Here is a 20,722-nt window from a genome sequence, read left to right on the forward strand (position 1 = left end):
TCGGTGGCGGGGAGTAAACATTCCCCGTTCTGGACAAGGACCCTCCTTCAGGACTGGAAAAGAAGGCTTCAGACTGAAAACGTGTTGCGGGGGGGAGGAGGATTAGCTGGAAGGTGATAGGTGAAGCCTAGGAGGTGGAAAAGGTAAAGGGGCTGAAGAAGGATTGTGATCGGAGAGGAGAGTGGATGGGAGAAAGGGAAGGGGAGGGGAGGGGCACCAAGAGGGAGTGATAGGCAGGTGAGGAAAGAGGTTAGATGCCTGTGTGGGGAATAGAAAAGTGAGGAGGGAGGGGAAAGAAGCCTCTTCTGCCCCCTCTCCAAAACCTCGACATCCTTCCTATAATGGTGCGTCGAGAACAGTATGTCGTTCTCCCGAAACCACCTCCACTTAGGGCGAGTGAGTGTTGAATTTGTCACGCCAGGGAGCCGTCTCCGGGGACCCGGCATACAATAGTCAGTCTCCTCGGGGAAAATCTATCTCAATACCGCTGCCGTGCAAACCATGGGAACAATACAACAGAGAGAGAAAAACTCCCTCTGAAAATAACAGGGCGACTGATGATATATTTAAGCACAAGGCAGTTCTCCACAAAGTGTTATCAGATATTTGCTTTCATTCGTGGCTGTTATTTTAGAAAGTGTCAGACATTTCAAAAGGGTTCGTGTCAGCGCGTCGCCGCACCTGTGTAGCCAGATTTTGACAGCCTACGGAATAAATTCTACGGCAGAATTCCGGGGTTGTTGCCGGCTAGCGGAGGGACGACCTCAGCGACAGGCAGCCGCCTGTCTGAAACCTTGCTCCGGGGTGTTCTCGACCCTCTCTGCGGCGAATGGGAACGGGGTTTGGAGCCGCGCCTCGCGTTTTGTTCGCGCGGGACAAAAGGATAAAATTGTTAACTGGCTCCTCGGCTGCGAGAACTCCGGGCGCTGGAACTTGGGAGAGGCGCTTTGGCTGACTGATCTGCCCTCGCTTCTCCCGGCTCGGTGCGTGAAGTTACGCCGGTTCCGAAAGCCAGCCCGGTCGGCTGCGACGGATCCTCGCCCGAAGCCGCCTTTGTCTAGGCGCCGGGAGAAAGAAGGGCGGCTGCTATTGTGTTAACGAGCTGTGTGGTCTGCGAACAAGGTTGGTTCAACTGCCCGGGAAGACTAAGGGAAATAGGAGAGAGGCAGAAAGGTGCCGGACATAAACGCACCGGGAACGCCTTCTCCCCAGGTACAGCCGGACACAGGGAAAAATAAACTTGCAAAATCTTCTCTGCAGCCGGATGCTAGAGACTGAGGATCCTGCATTCTCCAGGATTCGGGGGTCTTCTTGAGCGAAGGGTGAGGGTGTGTGTGACTGAGATTCTCGATGGACTGGAACTTGCTCCACGCCCATGTGTCAGGGAGTCCCGTGACGGAGCGACCGAGAGGAGGAGGATGAGGAGGGGGTGACCTGTGTGCGTGAATTACATTGATTGCAGAATCGCCCACGGTGCCTTTTGCCAGCAGGAAGCCCCGGGCACGTTGGGAGGGAACAGTCCATCGCACGTTGGACGCCGGGCGATAAAAATCCTTCACAGCGCCAGTTTCGGAGTGGTATCTGTGGCTGAGGGAGACTCTTCAGTGAACGGAGCCGGAGCAGGGGATCGATCCACTTCGGTGTAGGAGTTTGAAACCGGCGGCAAAGACGGTGTCATTTCCCGGCGAGCTGAGCACCCCATCCGTGGGATCTTTGAGCATCTTGAAGTGACCGACTGAGGGAAGTGCCGTGGACTCTATTCGGGGTGTCTGGTTGGGGAACGCCCCTCTCCCTCTAGAATGAGTCTCCTAATATTATGAAGACTTGGGGGACCATTTATATGTGACTCCCGCCCCATTTTAAGGAGATGGAGGTAATCTCGCAAATAGCGCTGGCGTGACCTATTGGGAACTCATCCGAGCGGGAGCTGGAAGATGCTTGCTGAGCGGTGGCCGCTTTGTGACGGTCTGGTGTCGCGGCTGCGAGGAGGACTCGTCTGAAACGTGTTTCTTCCCCCCCCCCCCCCCCCACTTGCCCCTGGGGATCGAGGAGGCTGCCGTTCTCCACGGGCGGAGCAGCGGCGGGATGACGGGCAGTCGGTACCCGGGCCCGGCTGCTCACCGGAGCGGCAGGATGTACCAGCAGAAAGTGTCGCTGGTGGTGCGTTACTTCATGATCCCGTGTAACATCTGCCTGATCCTGCTGGCCTCGACCACCCTGGGCTTTGCCGTCCTCCTCTTCCTCAACAACTGTAGGTTGGCAGATTCCAGTCTAGCACAGATTGATCACTCGTGAGCGCGGAATTCAGTCCCGGGATTAAGATATATTATAATTTACTTTTCATAACGGAATTATTCAGCTTGCAGTTTTATTTCCTGTAGCTGCACAGAGAAACTTTCCTTTATTCCTTTCCACAGACGCTGCCTGACCTGCTGAGTTCCTCCAGCATTTTGTATGTTTTGCTCCAGACTTCCAGCATCCGCACAATCTCTGGAATTTATTTTAATTGCCTGTCTTCCTTTCGAATGTAACAGAATCAGATTTATTATCACTGGCTTATATCTGTTGTTTTGCGGCAGTACTACAGTGCAAGACAATCAGATATTATCATAAGTTACAGTAAGAAATATATTAAAAAGTAGTGCAAAATCAGCAAAATAGTTCACGGGTTGGTGGAGCGTTCAGAAATCTGATGCTGGAGGGGAGGAAGCTGTTCCTAAATCACTAAGTGTGTGCCTTCAGGCTCCTGCACCTCCTCCCTGACATAGCAATGAGAAGAGGGCATGCCTTGGGTGATGGGGGTCCTTAATGAAGCATCGACTTTTGAATGGCTCCTGGGGGTGAGGAGGCTAGTGCCCATGATGGAGCTGGCTGAGGTGACAACTTCATGCAACCTTTTCCCATCCTGTGCAGTGACCTGTCCATATCAGATAGTGATTCTCCACCGCACAGCTGTAGAAATTTGCTGGAGTCTTTGGTGACTTAGCAAATCTCCTCAAACTCCTAATGAAATATGGTTGCTGCAGTGCATCCCTCCCTCACAGCTGCATCAGTATGCTGCGCCCTGGTCAGATCCAGAGATGCTGACACTCAGGAAGTTACAGCTGCTCACCTTTTCCACTGCTGATCCCCTGATGTGTTTTCTCTTGGTTTCCCCTTCCTGAAGTCCACAGTCAATTGCACTGTTGGACAGCAGGTAACAGGAACTTTATACCTGCAAGTGGAGACTTGTCTCCTGGTAACAGTGGGCCCCGAGAGTTAGGATCAGAACCTACGGGATGTCCTCTGAACAGAGGTGGCATTCTACATAGAATTAGGCCATTCAGCCCATCAGCATGGTGCTATGGCTCGGGCACTGGAGTTCAATTCCAGCACCCACTGTAAGAAGGTTTGTGCGTCCTTCCCGTGAATGCGTGGGTTTCCTCTGGGTGTCCAGCCGCGGTCCAAAGTCATACGGGTTAGTAGGTTAATTATTGTAAATTGTCCTGTGATTAGGTGGGTTGTTCAATGACGTGACTCAGTGGGCCTGAAAGGCCTGTTTCGTGCTGCAGAATTTTAACATATAAAATCAAGTCTGCTCCAGCGTTCGAACAATGTTGATTTATTCTTCTTCTCAACCCCATTCTCCTGCCTTCTCCCCGTAACCTCTGGGTAAAACAAAAAAACGTGGGAGTTACTCAGCAGGTCAGGACACCCCTGTGGGAAGAACATAAAACATGGATGTGCAATATACTCTTCAGGATAAAAGGGAATCACTGCAGACGCTGGAAATCTGTAATAATACCAGGTCAGGCAGCATGTGTGGAAAGAAAAATAAAGCAAATGTTTCAGGTCCACAGACACAAGAGATTCCACAGATGCTGGAAATTCAGAGCAACACCTCAAAATCCTGGAGGAATTCGGTGGGTCAGGCAGCATCAATGGAGAGGAACAAACAGTCGATGTTTCAGGCCGAGACTCACGAATATTATTTATTTAAAGTTAACATTATTAAAATGCTTTAAGTAATATTGGCAAAGGTGTAGAATGCTATCTGGAGGGACTTGGTTTTAGAGACTCCTAGATTGGCAGGTGGATGTAAAAAAAAATGAAGGGCTCTGAGGGAGGGAAGAGTGAGATTGATTTTAGAGTAGATTAAAAGGTCAGCACAGCAACATGGGTCAAAGGGTGTGTATTGTGCAGTCATATTGTAAGTTCTATGCTTGGAGTTATAGAAAATCTATTTGAATGGTCAGTTCAGGTATTTCCCATTTCTTATTTACCTACTGAGATACAGCACAGACAGGCCCTTCTGCCCCTTTAAGCTGCAGCCTCTAATTTAACCCGAGCCCTATCTCAGGACAATTCACAATGACCCCAATTAACCTACCAACTGTTACGTCTTTGGACTGTGGAGGGGTCACGGAGAGAATGTACTGGCAGCTGTGGGAATTGAACCCTGGTCCCTGGTACTGTAAAACGTTGTGCTAACCGTGCTGCCCATTTCATGTACTGATGTACGTTAGTTAAGTATGATATGGATATTATCTGGCCTCAGTTCCCTTGCTTTCAAGCCCTTATCAATATTTTGCTGTTTAGTAGCCTGAAGGAGATGTAATGTCAGCACGCATTCACCAGATGTCTGGGTTTAAATTCCAGTAATTAAGTGAATCTGGAATGGAAAACTAGACTCAGTATGAAACTACAACTGGCAATATAAAGGCAGCAGCCTTTAGGACAGGAAATCTGGCATCTTTTGTTTCAGTTCATGTTCTGAGATGTGGACGTCACGGGCTGGCGTTTACAGGCCATCCCTAACTGCCCTGAAGAAGGAGGCCCTCTGCTGGTCGGGGTCGACTGTGGCTGCTGCGTGTCAGCTGCCCCTCAAAGTCGGTGCGCAAGGCAGGGCATTACGATATCGAGAGCAAGCTGTTGCTCAAGCGAGAAGCTCTCCCTCACCATGCAGAGACTGAGACAAAGCAACGACATGTTTTGGTACCAGTGGCATTGCAGGAGCTGCCATTCAGGTTCAGCTCATCGTAGTAGACTGCCTTGGGGACTCCAGCTCTTTCCTCGGGCTTTACCCCTGAAGCCTTCCCCATGAGTGGGTATGGCCACAAGGCGGCGGAGATTTGAGATCAGAGTTTTCCTTCGAGATGAGCTGCCAAGAATGGCTGACGAGCCCCATCTGCCCGAAGCGACTGGTTTGAAGTAACCCACCCTGTGCCCCTTCTCCTGTCAGCAGAAACTGTTCTACTGGGGTTAGTAGCTAAGCCAAACAGGAAGGCCAGGAGCTGGACTTGGCTGTCAGAGTCTATTTGAGGTGCACACCTTTGGAAGCATTTAATAGGTAGTGGGTAGGAGCTTATCCCCACTCCCACCCCTCCACTACGGCAAACTTAATGAACTAGGGTGTTGGACCACCACCCTAATCCACTGCACTCTTTGTGAAGGTGCCCTCAGAGCACAGGGTGGGAGTTCCAGGATTTTGACCTAACAGTAGTGAGGACAGGAGTGTTACGGTATTGTAGCGGAGGGGTTTGCCTCTATACAACAAACTGCTCCCAGAACAGAACTACATGGGGCAGTTTGCAGATGCTGGACATCCAGAGTAACACACACACACACACAAAATGGTGAAGGGACTCAGCAGGCCAGGCAGCATGTAAGAAAAGAAATAAACATTCAACATTTCGGGGCGAGACCCGTCACCAGTCCCAGTAAAGAGTTTCAGCCCCAGACGTCAACTATTTATTACCCTCCCTGGGATAACTCTTTCCACTTTGACCAACGTTAAAGCTCTGTCATCCCCTCTTGGATCTCGGCACTGTTACAATCTGAGCACCATGAATGGCAGAGGAACAGCAGACTAGTGGTGACCGTTAATGCTATACAGTGCCAGTGGCATGGGTTCAATCCCCATCACCCATTCATTCCAACACACAGTTCTCTAACCGCCACACAGTATCTGCGTGTCCAGCAATCAACTGGAAAAATCACTGAACTCCTGTCAAGAGAAAATTGTTCATTCAGTGTTACGGACATTACTGGGTAGAGCTTCCTATACTGGACATTTTCTTTTGCTCCTCAGTGGTTTGTTGGACTACAACGAAGGGTCTGCCCAGGCCAGTACCACTGACGACCAGGGGAACTGGCACTTGGTTTTACCACCACGGCATGAGATTTCCTTTAGCTCACACACCATCCTTAACGAGAAATATTATATTTTATTTAGAGATACAGCACAGTAACAGGTCCTTTCAGCCAGTGGCCACTTTATTAGGTACCCTGTGCATCTCGTTAATGCAAATAGCTAATCAGCCAATCCTGTGGCAGCAACTCAATGCATAAGAGCATGCAGGCATGGTCAAGAGGTTCAGTTGTTGTTCAGACCAAACATCAGAATGGAGAAGAAATGTGATCTAAGTGACTTTGACTGTGGAATGATTGTTGGTGCCAGACGGGGTGGTTTGAGTATCTCAGAAACTGCTGATCTCCTGGGATTCGCGTACAACAGTCTCTGGAATTTACAGAGAACGGTGCAAAAAACAAAACAAAAATAATCCAGTGACGGCAGTTCTGTGGGCAAAAATGTTTTGTCAGTGAGAGAGGTCAGAGGAGATGGTCAGACTGATTCAAGCTGACAGGAAGGTGACAGTAACTCAAATAACCATGTGTGAGCAGAAGGGCGTGTTGAACCTACTGCAGTAAAGCATACACTCAGTGGCCACTTTATTCGGCACAAGGAGTATCTAATAAAGTGGCCACTGAGTGTGAATTTATATTTCAGTAATAATTATTAACTAGCCCATGTTAGTAATAACCCAGTAGGCAAGGTACAGGGTGGTGCCTTCTTAACAGAGCTGCTGCCTCGGGGTTCTGGATGGATCCTGATCTCTGGTGCTGTCTGTATGGAGTTTGCAAGTTCTTCCTGGGACCATATAGGCTTTCCTCCCACACCCCAAGGTCATGTGATGGGTAAATGACTACTTGATCACTCCCTCTATATTTCCCTTGTCCATTCGTCCCTGCCCACTAATCTCCCTCTTGGCACTTATTCTAGCAAGTGGCTAATGTGCTACAGCTGCTCATTCACATCCTTCCTCACCCGGGGCAATGCTTCCTGCAGATCTGCTGGGGTTGTCTAATGTATTTGGTGCTCCCGATGTGTCCTCTTCTACATTGTTGAGACCTTTTGTAAATTGGTGGACCACTTTGTCAGGCACCTTCCGCCAAAAGTGGAACTTCCTAGTGGCCCAACGTTTTAATTCCCATTCCCATTCCAACATGTTGGTCCATGGCCTCTTCTTATGTCACAATGTGGCCACCCTCAGCGTGGAGGAGCAACACCTTGTATTCTGGGAAACCTCCAACCTGATGGCATGAATATTGATTTCTCCTCCCCCCTCCCCCTCCCCTCTTCTTTTCCCCACTCTGACCTCTTACCTCTTCTCACCATCTATCACCTCCTCCTGGGGCCCCTCTTCCTTCCCTTTCTCCCAGGGTCCACTCTCCTCTGCTGTCAGATTCTTTCCTCTCCAGCTCTTTACCTTCCCAACCCACCTGGTTTCACTTATCACCTTCTAGCCAACCGGCTTCTCCTTCCCCCACTTTTTCATTCTGGTATCTTTCGGCTTCCTTTCCAATCCTGAAAAAGGGTCTTAGCCCGAGATGTCTACTGTTTCTTCACTTCTGTAGATGCTGCCTGACCTGCTGAGTTCCTCCATCGTTGTGTGTGTGTGTGTGTGCATGTTGCTCTAGATTTCCAGCATCTGCAGAATTTCTTGTTTTTGTTTTGATGACAATAGAGGGTCTTTTGAGTGGCTCGATGGGTAACAGGCATAGCTGAGATTTGGAACTTGCCCTCAGTGGCCACGTTATTAAATAGAGAAGTGGAATCTGGGGAGGTCTTCCGCTGCTTCAGCCTGTCCGCTTCAAGGTTCGACGTGTTCTGCATTCAGAGACGCTCTTCTGCACACCACTGTTGTAACGTGTGGTTATTTGAGTTACTGTCGCCTTCCTGTCAGCTTGAACCAGTCTGGCCGTTCTCCTCTGACCTCTCTCATTAACAAGGCATTTTCACCCACAGAACTGCTGCTGACTAGATGTTTTTTGTTCCTCGCACCATTCTTCGTGAACACTAGAGACTGTTGTGTGTGAAAATCCCAGGAGATCAGCAGTTTCTGAGATACTCAAACCACCCCATCTGGCACCAACAATCATTCCACAGTCAAAGTCACTTAGATCACATTTCTTCCCCGTTCTGATGTTTGCTCTAAACAACAACTGAGCCTCTTGACCGTGTCTGCGTGTTTTTATGCAGTGAGTTGCTGCCATTGTTGGCTCATTAGATGTTTGCATAATGAGCAGGTGTACAGGTGTATTGAATAGGTGCCCACTGACTGTATGTATTCAAGTTCTGCTGCTGAGACGTGAGGCAGGTGTTCAAACATTTTGCTGAAAAAAGCAAGCGCTATCATTGTGAATGAGCCTTTAAACCAGGCTCTGTTGGGTAAACATCTGAGATCCTGGTGCGTAATGCTGAAAAGCTGCAGGGAAGTTCTCCCAGAGCCCTGGATGATATGTGCCCCTCTCACAACAATATCAATCATCCAGTGAGCTGTCTCAATGCTCTGCGTAACATCTTCATGATTCCCTGGAGTGTAGGAGATGAGGGGAGATTTGATGGAGGTATACAAAATTATGAGGGGGTGAGGCTGAGTGAGACTAGAACTAGAGGTCATGGGTTAAGGTTGAAAGGTGAAATGCTTAAGTGGAACATGAGGGGGAACTTCTTCACTCAGAGGGTGGGGAGTGTGGAATGAGCTGCCAGTGCAGGTGGTGGATGCAGGTTTGATTGCACCATTGCAGAGGAATTGGGATAGGTACATGGATGGGAGGGGATGGAGGGCTATGTTCATGTGCAGATCGATGGGACAAGGCAGATTAATAATTTGGCATGGACTAGAAGGGCTGAAGGGCCTATTTCTGTGATGTCTGTTTAATTTATTAGCTACGACTCCTACTTTGTCATGGTGTCCTAGTTTATGCTTGCTTTACCTGTCCAGACTGAAAATATTTATTTTTTGTAAAATTATCATTACAAAGAATGTCAGGTTCAGTTGTTTCGACTGGTTACTGCAGCACTTTGCCAGCTGTCAGCTGTAAGATCAGGGTTCAATTTGCCCCGCAGTCTGTAATGAATTTGAAGGTTCTCACCATGGCCACGTGTGTTTCCTCTAGGTACTCTGTTTTCCTCCCACATTCTGAAGACGTACGGATTAGGATTAGAGAGTTGTGGTGCCAGAAGCATTGAGCACAAACCTTGCTGATTCGATTGGACGCAGACAATGCATTTCCGCTGATAACCTCCCAGTTCTTACTTCAATCCCCCCTTCCTACCCTCCTGACTTCACCTTATCATCTTCTAGCTTTTCGTTCTTCCCCTCCTCCAACCTTCTTGTTCTGGCATCCTCCCACTTCCTTTCCTGCCCTGATGAAGAACCTAGGCCCAAGACGTTGACTGTTTATTCATTTCCATGGACACTGCCTGACCTGCTGAGTTCCTGCATCAATTTGTCCCAGTTACTCTGGATTTCACTGGATGTTTCGGTGCACATGTGACAACCAAAAACAATCTTTAATCACATCATACAAACAGTTCTTTTCACTGTGCTTCTTGCTTTAAAGCTGATCACTGGGACATTGTCTCTTGGCAGATGCATGTAGAGTTTGCATTTCTGGTGGTGTAACTAAAGACTGCTAAATTGCTCTTAGTGCAATAGATGTCTGTGCACCATTTGGGGCAGTAACTATTGCAGCTGGTACTTGCTGCAGTACGACCCCCCTAGCTCTGGTCTCCTCCGGGGGTGAATGTGATGGGGTTATGTGAGAATTCCCTCTTTGTGCACACAGTCAGAGCTACCGCGACAGCTTCGCTCGGAATTTGGTGGACATTCCCTAACTGTAGCGTTACAGGGTTTTTGCGCTTGTCAATCAATCTCTTTGAAGTCATGCAGAAATAATGAAGGATATAGTTGTGATTTAGATTTCAAATATATATTCATTTTAGATAATAATTGGTTAGCATCATACTGTGATAAGTGGGTATAAAAAATACCTGCGGTACAATCATTCTGTGATTAAATACAAAATGCAGGAAAATCCCCAGCGTACTTTTGACAAAATTTGTTCAGTTGAAGATGCAGGTGACTACAGTAAGTATTACAGATATTATTAAAAATATTGTAGTTGCAATTTTATATAAACTGAGAAGCATTGGTTCTGCATGAGAGTCTAGCTTAATGCTATAAAACTCATAGATGAGACCTTAACACATAGGGTCAGAATTAGGCCCTTCAGCCCATTGACTCTGCTCCACCATTCCATCATGGCTGATTTATTATTTCTCTCAGTCTCATTCTCTGTCCCTTCTCCCCGTAACCTTTGACACCCAGACTAATTAAGAACCTATCAGCCTCCACTTGAAATACACCCAATGACTTGGCCTTCACAGCCATCTCAGATTCAGATCTGTGGCAATGAATTCCACAAATTCATCACCCTCTGGCTAAAGAAATTTCTCCTCATCCATTTCTAAAAGGACGTCCCTCTATTCTGAGGCTGTAACCTCTGGTCCCAGATCAGGTGACCTCCATGGATTGTCACCTTGTTGTGGTGAAGAGGCTTGTGAGTTCCTAAGACCCTGAGAGCAATGCTGCCTTGAACTTAGCTCCTGGTAGGGTCACCCATGGCGATAAGGTCAAGGGGAAGTTCCAGATAAGGAGTGATCTAACAAAAACCTCAATGGTGGAGCTGGCAGGAGATGACACATCAGAACTGCAGTGAGGGTGAAGGAAGGCTGCTGCAGAGAAGGGTCCCCAGTCATCTTGCATTCCAGGCCACTGGACCCTGGCCCTGACCTGTCGAGGATTGTGTAGTAGCTGCTCACGCATCAGTGTCCCCATGTTAAACAAAGTCTCCATTAAGGGAATAACCCCTTTAGGGGAAAATCATACTCAACTCAAGTGATCACACTACCAGATATGGTGAAGTCTTTTTCCCAAGTGCTGTGAAATCAAAAACTAGATTCGAGATTCCAGATTATTTCATGTCATTTCCTGTACACTAGTGTAAAGGAGGGCAGGGTAGTTGTTACTCCAGATCCAAGTGCAGCACATAAAAAAACTATAAGATTAAGAACATAATAATTTAACAAAAACACAATAAATACAAATCCATGAGATAGCTTATATACATTGATTGTATGTCTATGAAGTGGCGCTAGGCACAGGAGTATCTGTACGTAAGGTGACTCTGACAGGAAATGATAAAGTAGTGGTTGTTGGGGGTGTGGAGGACTGGGTTAGTGAGTAGAGGTGTTGATCAGCCTTACTGCTTGGGGAATGTTACTGTTCTTGAGTCTGATGGTCCTGTCATTAGTGCTATATAGCCTCTCCCCTAATGGGAGCAATGCGTTGACTGGCCCACAGGCAGAGAACCAGTGCTCTAGTGCTGTTATCTCAATGTTCAAAGTAAATTTATTATCAAGGTAATAATGAGAACATGAGTTGTAGACCCCTTGAAAGTGAGTCCGTAGGTTGCGGAATCAGTTCGGAGTTGAGGTGGGTGAAGTTGGTTTGGGAACCTTATGGGGGTGGGGTAGTAACTGGTCTTGAACTGGTTGTGTGGAACCTAAGGTTCCTGTACATCCTTCCCAATGGTAGCAGTGAGAAGGGGCGTGGCCTGGATGGTAGAAGTCCTTGATGATGGATGCTGTTTGTTTGGGCTTATTCTTGAGCCCCTCACCCCTACTGGAGCAGAGGCCACCAACAGCAGCTCACCAGACTCTTCTGTCCTGGGCCAGTCTGTCAGGTTTTCCCGGGTGTGGCCCATCTTCTTGGGTAAATGCTTCCTTTCCCTGAGATGAGGTCTCTGGAGTTTCTGTCGATGTTTTTTGTAGCACTGGCTTTTTTTTTGGGATGCCCAACCCTTCTCCTTTCACAGCCAGGCTTGGGATTGTCCATGATGGAGTTTGCTGACCTGTGGCAGCACTCCTTGTAGATGTGATGGGGAAGGGCTTTTCCTGTGATGGTCTGGGCTGTATCCACCACTTTTTGCCGACTTGATTGGTGTCAGCACGGTGACGAAATGGTGCCTATCCACCAACAAAGAGAACGTACATCGTTTGCCATAGGGCATCTGAAAGTGGTTTCCAGTCAAGTGAGATTCAGTCACCGTTGTGATGAGGTTGTGCCAGCTGCCCCCCTCCCCCACATCTACATTTCTGGTTCAGGACCCCATGGTGTGAACAGGTTGTCGATCTCTTGCTTTTGTTAAGCACCATTGAGACCCAGGTAGGGGAGGATAGTGAAGAAAACTCTTAAGAGTCCAGCTCAAGAAAGGTAAGCCTTGCCCGTACAAAACAGTTAGTGCCACACTGTGACAACTCAGGGCATTGGAGATTGGAGTTCAATTCCAATGTCCGCTGAAAGGAGTCTTTACGTTCCCCCCCCACCCCGTGGAATGCATGGGTTTTCAACAGGTGCTCCGGTTTCCTCTCTCAGTCCAATGACATGCTAGTTAATTGGTCCTGTGATTAGGCTGGTGTTGGGTGGCGTGGCTCGTTGGACCAGAGGGATTGTTCCGCACTGCATCTGCGCATAAATAAATGAGAACTAGAGGGCGCAGAGGGACGTCAAGGGTAAAGTGGCATGGGAACCAATGCCTCTTGGACTATCAAAGGTAAACATGCTTCTGAATAATTCCCATCGATTTCAGCTTCTGTTTTATTATTTATAATTGTTTCTTATGTTAATGAGTTGCCATGGCAATGTGATTTCTCTTTCAGGAAACATTAGTTTCAGCTTTTCAGCCTGGCTGATTCAATCACTTTGTATTTACATTTCTGATATAAATCAAGAATAGATGTTTATTAGATTGTGTTTGGGATCTGGGGATTTGTCAATAGGTTAGGGAACAAGCAGTGACTGCCTCATATAATTTTCTTTTCTTTTTATCTCTCGTTCCTTAAACTTTTTCTTCCTGCTCTTCTTTAATGTTTTTTTTTATTGTTATTTAGAGATGCGGAGTGGAACAGGCCCTTTCTGTCCGTTTGAGCCCGGACTCTCAACAGCCCCCAGTTTAATCACAGGACAGCTTACAATGACTAATTAACCTTCCGACTGGTACGTCTTTGCACTGTGGGAGGAAACCAGAGCACCTGGAGGAAACCCTCACATTGCACTGCAGGGGGTGGGTTGGGGAGGGGAGGCATACAGACTCCTTGCAGACGACACCAGAATTGAACTCTGAACTCCGACGTCCTGAGCTGTTGGGCTGACTGCTACCCTCTCGTGTTCTGTACTTTCCCCCTCTATTTGCCCTCTGTCCTGCTCCTGAAAGCGCTGTGGGAGAATTTTGTCTGAAGATCATGAGATATATTATGCACCGTAGCAGTGCAGCGATTAGCACAATGCTAACACAGTTCCAGAGTTCAGAGTTCAATTCCGGTGCTATCTGTAAGGAGTTTGCATGCTCTCTCTACGACAGCGTAGGTTTCCCCTGGCAGCTCTGGCTTCCTCTCACAGCCCAAAGACATACCGGTCATTGTAAATTGTCCCATGATTAGGCTAGGGTTGCTGGCTTCAAACATGTACATAAAATGTGTTTGATTCAAACACTTAATGTCAACTCACTCGGTCAGCTCTGCCATCGAGGACACCCTCAGAAGGTAATGCCTCACTTAGGATACCCATCACCCAAAATATGCCCTCTTCTCATTGCCACCATCAGGGAGGAGATACAGGAGCCTAAAGACACGCACTCAACATTTCATGAACAGCTCCTTCCCCTCCGCCATCAGATTTCTGAATGGACAATGAACCCATGAACACTACCTCACTATTTTACTTTCTTTTGCACTACTTAATTATTCTTGTATATATTATTGCTATTTATAATAAATAGGTACTGCACTGTGTATATATTATGCATGCAGGTAATATGTAGTTTATGAGCTATAAATTACATCATACTGTATTTATTATAATTTATAATACATAAAATATACATTACACTGCATTGCTGTCATATAATAATAAATTTTATGACATATATTAGTGATAATAAACCTGACTCTGGTTCTGACATTAGAAACCTGAAATAAGTACTGTCTGAAGGAAGATTCCCTTCACCTGCGTAACTCGTTAACATTATGAAATAATTATTAAGTAAAGATGTAGTTGTTTCTAAAATGTAGAAGTCACGGCAGCTAATTTGTAGTCTCTCCAAGATGACAATTAGACAGGATCAAAGTCCAAAACTTTTAAAGTAAATTTATTATCAAAGTACTGTACATATATGTCACTGTATAAAATCCAGAGATTCATTTCCTTGCAGGCATACTCAGTAAGTCTAATAACCGTAATAGAATCAATGAAAGACTCCAACCACCAGGAAGGACAAACAACCAATATGCAAAAGACAACAAACTGCAAATACAAAAGAAAAAGTAATAATAATAAATAACTGAACAATAAACATCAAGAATGTGAGATGAAAAGTCCTTGAAAATAGGTTAAATGATGGGGTGAGTGAAGTTATCGTCACTGGTTGAAGAGCCTGATGGCTGAGGGGTAATAACTGTACCTGAACATAGTGGTGTGGGTCCGGAGCCTCCTGTACCTTCTCCCTAATGCCAGCAGCCAGAAGAGAGCATGACTTGAGTGATGGGGGCCTTAATGATGAATGCTGCTTTCCTGAGACAGCACTCCATGTAGATGTGTTCACTGGTGGGGAGGGTTATCCCTGTGATCCACTGCGTGTTGTAGGATTTTCTGTTCAAAGGCATTGGTTTTCCCATTCCAGGTTATGATGCAGCTAGTCAATATACTCTTCACCACACAGCTATCGGTTTGTCAGATTTTTAGGTGTCATGCCGAATCTTCACAAACTCCTAAGAAAGTAAAGGCTCTGCCATGCTTTCTTTGTAATCACACTGATGTGCTGGGCCCGGGACAGGTCCTCTGAAATGATAACGCTGAGGAATTTAAAGTTACTGACCCTCTCCACCACTGATCCTCCGATGAGGACTGGCTCATGGACCTTGGATTCTTCCTCTGGAAGTCAGTAATCAGTTCCTTGGTCTTGCCAACAATGAGTTAGAGATTGTTGTTGTGGCACCACTCAGCCTTCCTAAATGCTGATTCACCACCTTTGATTCGGCCCGTGGCGTCGTCAGCAAACTTAAATATGGAATTGGAGCTGTGCTTACCCTCACAGTCATAAGTGTAAAGTGAGTAGACTAGGGGGCTGAGCCTTGTGGTGAATATTTGATCATTGACAAAGTGGTCCAGCGGTTATCACAACGCTTTATAGTGCCAATGACCTGGGTCAGTTTCTACCACCGTGTGTAAGGAGTTCGTACGTTCTCCCCGTGACCATGTGGGTTTCCTTCAGGCGCTGCAGTTTCCTCCCAGAGTCCAAAGATGTACAGGTCAGCAGGTTAATTGGTCACAATGGTGTAATTGGTTGGCGCAGGCTGTATCTCTAAGTTAATGTTTTGAATATTGTCTAAGGCACCACTCAAAGATTTTACTGAGATGATTTGAGAGAGTGGACGAGGTTTCTAAGCTTGTCAGAGACTTTACTTTGTGCTGAAGTCCTTGGAAGGTATGGTAGAGGTGACTGACCAAGTTCTTACTGACGCACATAATTCCCTTTGGTGTCACGAGAGGCTGTGAAAAGGCTTCATTTTCCATGCTGGGGAAGTGTGCTGTCAGCCAAAGTGAGATCGGACAAGCCGGTTTACTATCTGCCAACACTGACTGGTGTGACTCGTACACAGAGAACTGCCTGTGGGCCGAGGACAGCTGTGGAGGTCACTGGTGGGAATATTGCTGCCAAGAGCCTTGATGGACACATCTCATTATGGTTGTCAGGAGCTAGAGCTTTTATAAAACATTTGTAGATTTCACTTATTAAGCTGGAAAACTGAATAAGAGAGTTTCGTTATGACAATTAGTGCTCTTTCGCTAAGGGCGTAATGCTATTACAGAGCCAGTTACCCATGTTCGGCTCCTGCCGTGGACTGTAAGGGGCTTGTATGTTCGCCCCTTGCCTGCGTGCGTTTTGTCCAGTCCTCCGGTTTCCACTCACATTCCAAGCATGTACGGGTTAGTAGTTTAATTGGTCACATGGGTGTAATTGGGGTGCCAGGGTTTTTTGGGCTGGTAGAGCTTGATACCACGCTGTATCTCTAAATAACATAATAATTAAAAAAAAACAATTGTGTATGACTGTAAAGAGAAATTGAAAAACAGTTGTCAGATTGTGGTGAAGGAACTGGATTTGTGTCCTGTGATCTGTTCTGTTGATTTGTAGTCACAAGTTCAAATCCTGTCAAGCCTGTTGGGAAATTTAAATTCAATTACTGCGATATAATTGAAACATCGATCTCTGTAATGGTCACTTGATGGTTATGAAAGATTGCGTTGTGACCACTGTACCTCGTCCACTCTGTTTGAATCCAGGCCCAGCATAATGCAATTGACTCTCTCTAATGGTACAACAGGTCAATAGGGACAGGTAATAAATTCTGTCCCTGTCGGTGATAAAGGCCGCCTTTGGTCGGCCAGCACGTTGAGATGTCTGTGGAGGGATGCTGCCAACTGACATGTTCCAGGGTGCAGGAGAACATGCGGAGGGACGCAGGATTGGTGCAGCCACCACAAGGGCTCGGTGGGGAAGCGTACCTCCGTAACGGGAGAGAGAGGGACTGGATTGAGTGAGGAAGCCCCTCAGATAGTATAGTAGTGTACTACCTTAGGGGGCCACATGAGTGAAAACTTTCCTTTGGATTTAAGAAATGTAACAGAATGCTACCTAACCCATTGACTATGAATGTAGAACTGAAAAGGTATTGGATGAACTAACTCTTTTATTACAAATAAAGTTTATTTTGATATAAAAAATAAAATGTCTTGCAAACAAAATACACTCAGTGGCCAATTTACTAGTTACCTCTTGTACCTAATAAAGTGGCCACTGGGTATGTGTTTGTGCTTTTCTGCTGCTGTAGCTCATCCATTTCAAGGTTTGATGTGTTGTGTATTCAGAGATGCTCCTCTGCACACCACCGTTGTAGCGTGTGGTTATCTGAGTTACTGTCACCTTGAACCAGTCTAGCCATTCTCCTCTAACTTACTCATAGCAAGCACTTTCACCCCCAAATTTGCCGCTCATTAGATGTTTTTTTTTGTGTCTCACACCATTCTCTGTAAATTGTAGAGATTGTGCATGAAAATCCCAGGAGATCAGCAGTTTCAGAGATACTCAAACCACCCCATCTGGCGCCAACAATCATTCCATGATCAAAGTCACTTAGATCACGTTTCTTCCCCATTCTGATGTTTTGTTTGAACAACAACTGAACCTCTTGACCATGTCTGCATGCTTTTATGCATTGGGTTGCTGCCATGTGATTGCCATGTGCCATATTTGCATTAACGAGCAGGGGTGCAGGTGCAGCTAATAAGGTGGACACTGAGTGTATAACATCTGAATGAAGTGTTGTTGAATTTTCTCTGGATTACACTTTTAGAGGACACTGCTGGGATTCCTGCTTATGTTCTCCTGTTTCTGTTTTCTCTTTGTCAGACAAACCGGTGATTAACTTCACTCCAGCCCCTCCAACGCAGGATGGTAAGTGAACCTCGCTCAGCATGTAAAAGTTGTGTTACTGGGCTATTAAAACAAAAAAAAACACTACACTATCTTAAAAGTTTCTTCCCCCTGGCAGTTAATCTGATTAACCATTCTAGTTAGCGCCCCCCCCCCTCCCCCATCTATAGCACTATACTGCATTGTAAACACTTCAAACTACATTTTATAAAGCTGATTACACTATAAATGCAAGCTGGTATTTATGTACTGATGCACATTTTATTCCATATTTGTTTCACTTTAACTTATAATTTTATTATCTATATAATTCTTTATTCATAATTGTTGAATGCAGTTTTTGTTGCATGTCGCGCCAACACATCACAGCAGATTCGTCGTACATGTAAATGTATTTGGCAAATAAAGTTCATCCTTTGATCATTTAGACAGCTGAGGTGAAGCAAATATTTGGATTCTGTGTTTAGACATTGTCATAGATCCAAAGAAATAGGCCCATTGGCCCATTTATTACCACTGACATGTACCTGAGTCATAGCCCTCCATACCCCTGCCATCCATGTACCTTTCCAAACTTCTCTTAAATGTTGAACTCGAACCCACAGTCATTACTTCTGCTGGCCGCTTGTTCCACATTCACATCACCTCTGAGCGAAGAAATTTCCCCTTATGTTCCCCTGAAACATTTCACCTTTCACCCTTAACCCATGACCTCCAGTTCTAGTCTTACTCAACCTCAGTGGAAAAAGCCTGCTTGCATTTATCCTGTCAACGCCCCTCATTGTTTGAAGTATTAATCTGTGCCAGTAATTATGCAAAAGTGGGACTCATTCACAGGATACAATTGTTGAAGCATTGTTTAAAGTCTTTGAGTTGTTAAAGCCAACACTTTTAATTATATTTACTCAGTCTCATTACCATACTAGCCTTAGTTATTTTACAGTGTATAAAAGAGGCTCCAGTTTACCACAATCACAAGAGATTCTGCAGATGCTGGAAATCCAGAGAAACACACTCAAAATGCAGGAGGACCTCAGCAGGTCAGGCAGCATCAGAAGGCCCTTCTTGAGTCCTGACGAAGGGCCTTGGCCAGATACATCAACCCTTTATTACTCTCCATAGATGCTGCCTGACCTCCAGCACTTTGTGTGTATTACTCTGGATTTCCAGCATCTGTGGGTCCCAACCTGGGGCCCACAGACCCCATGGTTAATGTTTGGGGTCCATGGCATAAAAAAGGTGGGGTACTCCTGATCTAGAACTTGTGTTTATTGAAATAGTTTACACAGGCATAGACAATGGTTTTGCCAGTAGGGATAACTAAAGGAATCAGTTAGAGAGCTGAATTTATTACCTGGTGTTGGGTTCATACTGTCCAAAGTCTGTTTCCTGTGTTGCTAGCAACATCATATCATCTATCTGGAAATTTGTTGATATTCTTTGTAAAATCTTTGATAAAAATATTGATTCTCCCGCTGTCCTCTCATTGCTGTGGTACGGAAGAGATTTACAGAACTGATTTCAGGGCTGCATATGCCTGCTGCAGAACTTGTGGCCGTTCTCCTCAGAACAGAGAGGGCTTCTTTCTCCTTTCTTTCCAGTTTACTGTTAAGCTTTTCCTGAAAACGTTGGCTGCTTCTACATGCAGTAAATGTACCTCACGATCTCCTGGCTTCCCATTTGCCTTGGGCAGGGTTGAGTGATGGGGTTCCTGACATAGCTTTCACACTCTGTGTTGTCATTAGCAGTTGGGTAGGTGCCAGGAAGTATCTCACCTTCAAACTTCCTAAGGCCTGCATATGACTTATCCTATCCACGCGCTTGCCAGCTAGAAATAAAATGCACTCTCCTGCATGTGAATATGAAGCATAGGAACTGGTGTAGACCTATAATCACAACATGGTCAATAGAGGAGGCTATTAAGACCATAAGAGCAGAATTAGGCCAATTTGCTGCACCATTCCATTATGGCTGATAGAGAGTGGTGAATCTGTGGAATTCTCTGCCCAGGGAAGCAGTTGAGACTTCCTCACTAAATATATTTAAGAAGCAGTTAGATAGCTTTTTACATAGTAAGGGAATTAAGGGTTATGGGAAAAAGGCAGGTAGATGGAGCTAAGTTTAAGGACAAATCAGCCATGATCTTATTGAATGGTGGGGCATGCTCGATGGCCCAGATGACCTACCCCTGCTCCTATTTCTTATGTTCTTATGTATCTCTCCCAACAGTATTCTCCTGCCTTCTCCTCATCACCTTTGATAAGATTGTAGTCTGTTGAATCCACATGCAGGTGCGGTCTAAGTGCCACTTTTCCCCCTTCTTCTCCCCTTACAATCATAAGGAAATCGGAAGACAAGTGGACCCCTAGGTCCTTGAAGATTGCCCCTCAATACGGCCTTACCTTATTTGCCCAAAACCTCATCTCCTCTTCTCAGCTATTTTGCTATAATCCACAATTCTGTAAACATTCCAAAAATGTATCTACCTCAACCTAACCTCTACGACTGTTAGGATGGGAAACAGCTTCTTCCCTCAGGCTGTAAGACTACTGAACTCCCTGCCACCACCCAGATCTCATTGTGTACGAAGCACCCAAGTGTGATATTGTTTACCTTTTAATTTGTGTCATGAATGCACCTTATGTTAAATGTCAATCTTCAAGAATATATTTTATTATTTGGTACTTTATTTGTAGCAATATTACTTTATGTACTGTGTTGTGCACCTTGGTCTGGAGGCATGTTGTTTGGTTTGGTATTTGTGTATATGACGATACAGGTTGAATAACAAAAACCTTGAACTTGAACTGCTACCAGTAGTCCAGCTTCCACTACTTTACAGGGTTGAGAACCCAGAGATATGCCACCCTCTGTGAGAAGAAGTTCTGAGCACCTCAATTCTGAGTGACCATCTGAATCTTCTGTTCACATCCCCTCGTTTGAGAATGCCCAACTTGTAGAAACATCTAGACATCTACCCTGTTGTATCTCCTCAGCGTCTCATATACATCAATTCTTTATACTTCAGAACCCCTAAGAATATAAATCTAATTTCTTGAAC

General features: G+C 45.8%; 1 protein-coding gene across 2 annotated transcripts in view; it reads left to right on the forward strand.

Moving 5' to 3' along the window:
• Positions 1-20,722, forward strand: part of agrn (agrin) — a 549,483-nt gene that overhangs the window by 256,186 nt on the left and 272,575 nt on the right. Inside the window, exons 1-2 of one of the 2 annotated variants that reach the window (XM_059952328.1) lie at positions 2,055-2,251; positions 17,638-17,682. In XM_059952328.1, coding sequence (XP_059808311.1) covers positions 2,086-2,251; positions 17,638-17,682 — 211 coding nt within the window. In that variant the 5' untranslated portion in view covers positions 2,055-2,085. Of the gene's footprint in view, positions 1-2,054; positions 2,252-17,637; positions 17,683-20,722 lie in introns of those variants that run through there. The other variant, XM_059952327.1, reaches the window with a different exon arrangement.

This window comes from Hypanus sabinus, chromosome 27 (genome assembly GCF_030144855.1).
Source record: "Hypanus sabinus isolate sHypSab1 chromosome 27, sHypSab1.hap1, whole genome shotgun sequence".
NCBI lineage: Eukaryota > Metazoa > Chordata > Chondrichthyes > Myliobatiformes > Dasyatidae > Hypanus > Hypanus sabinus.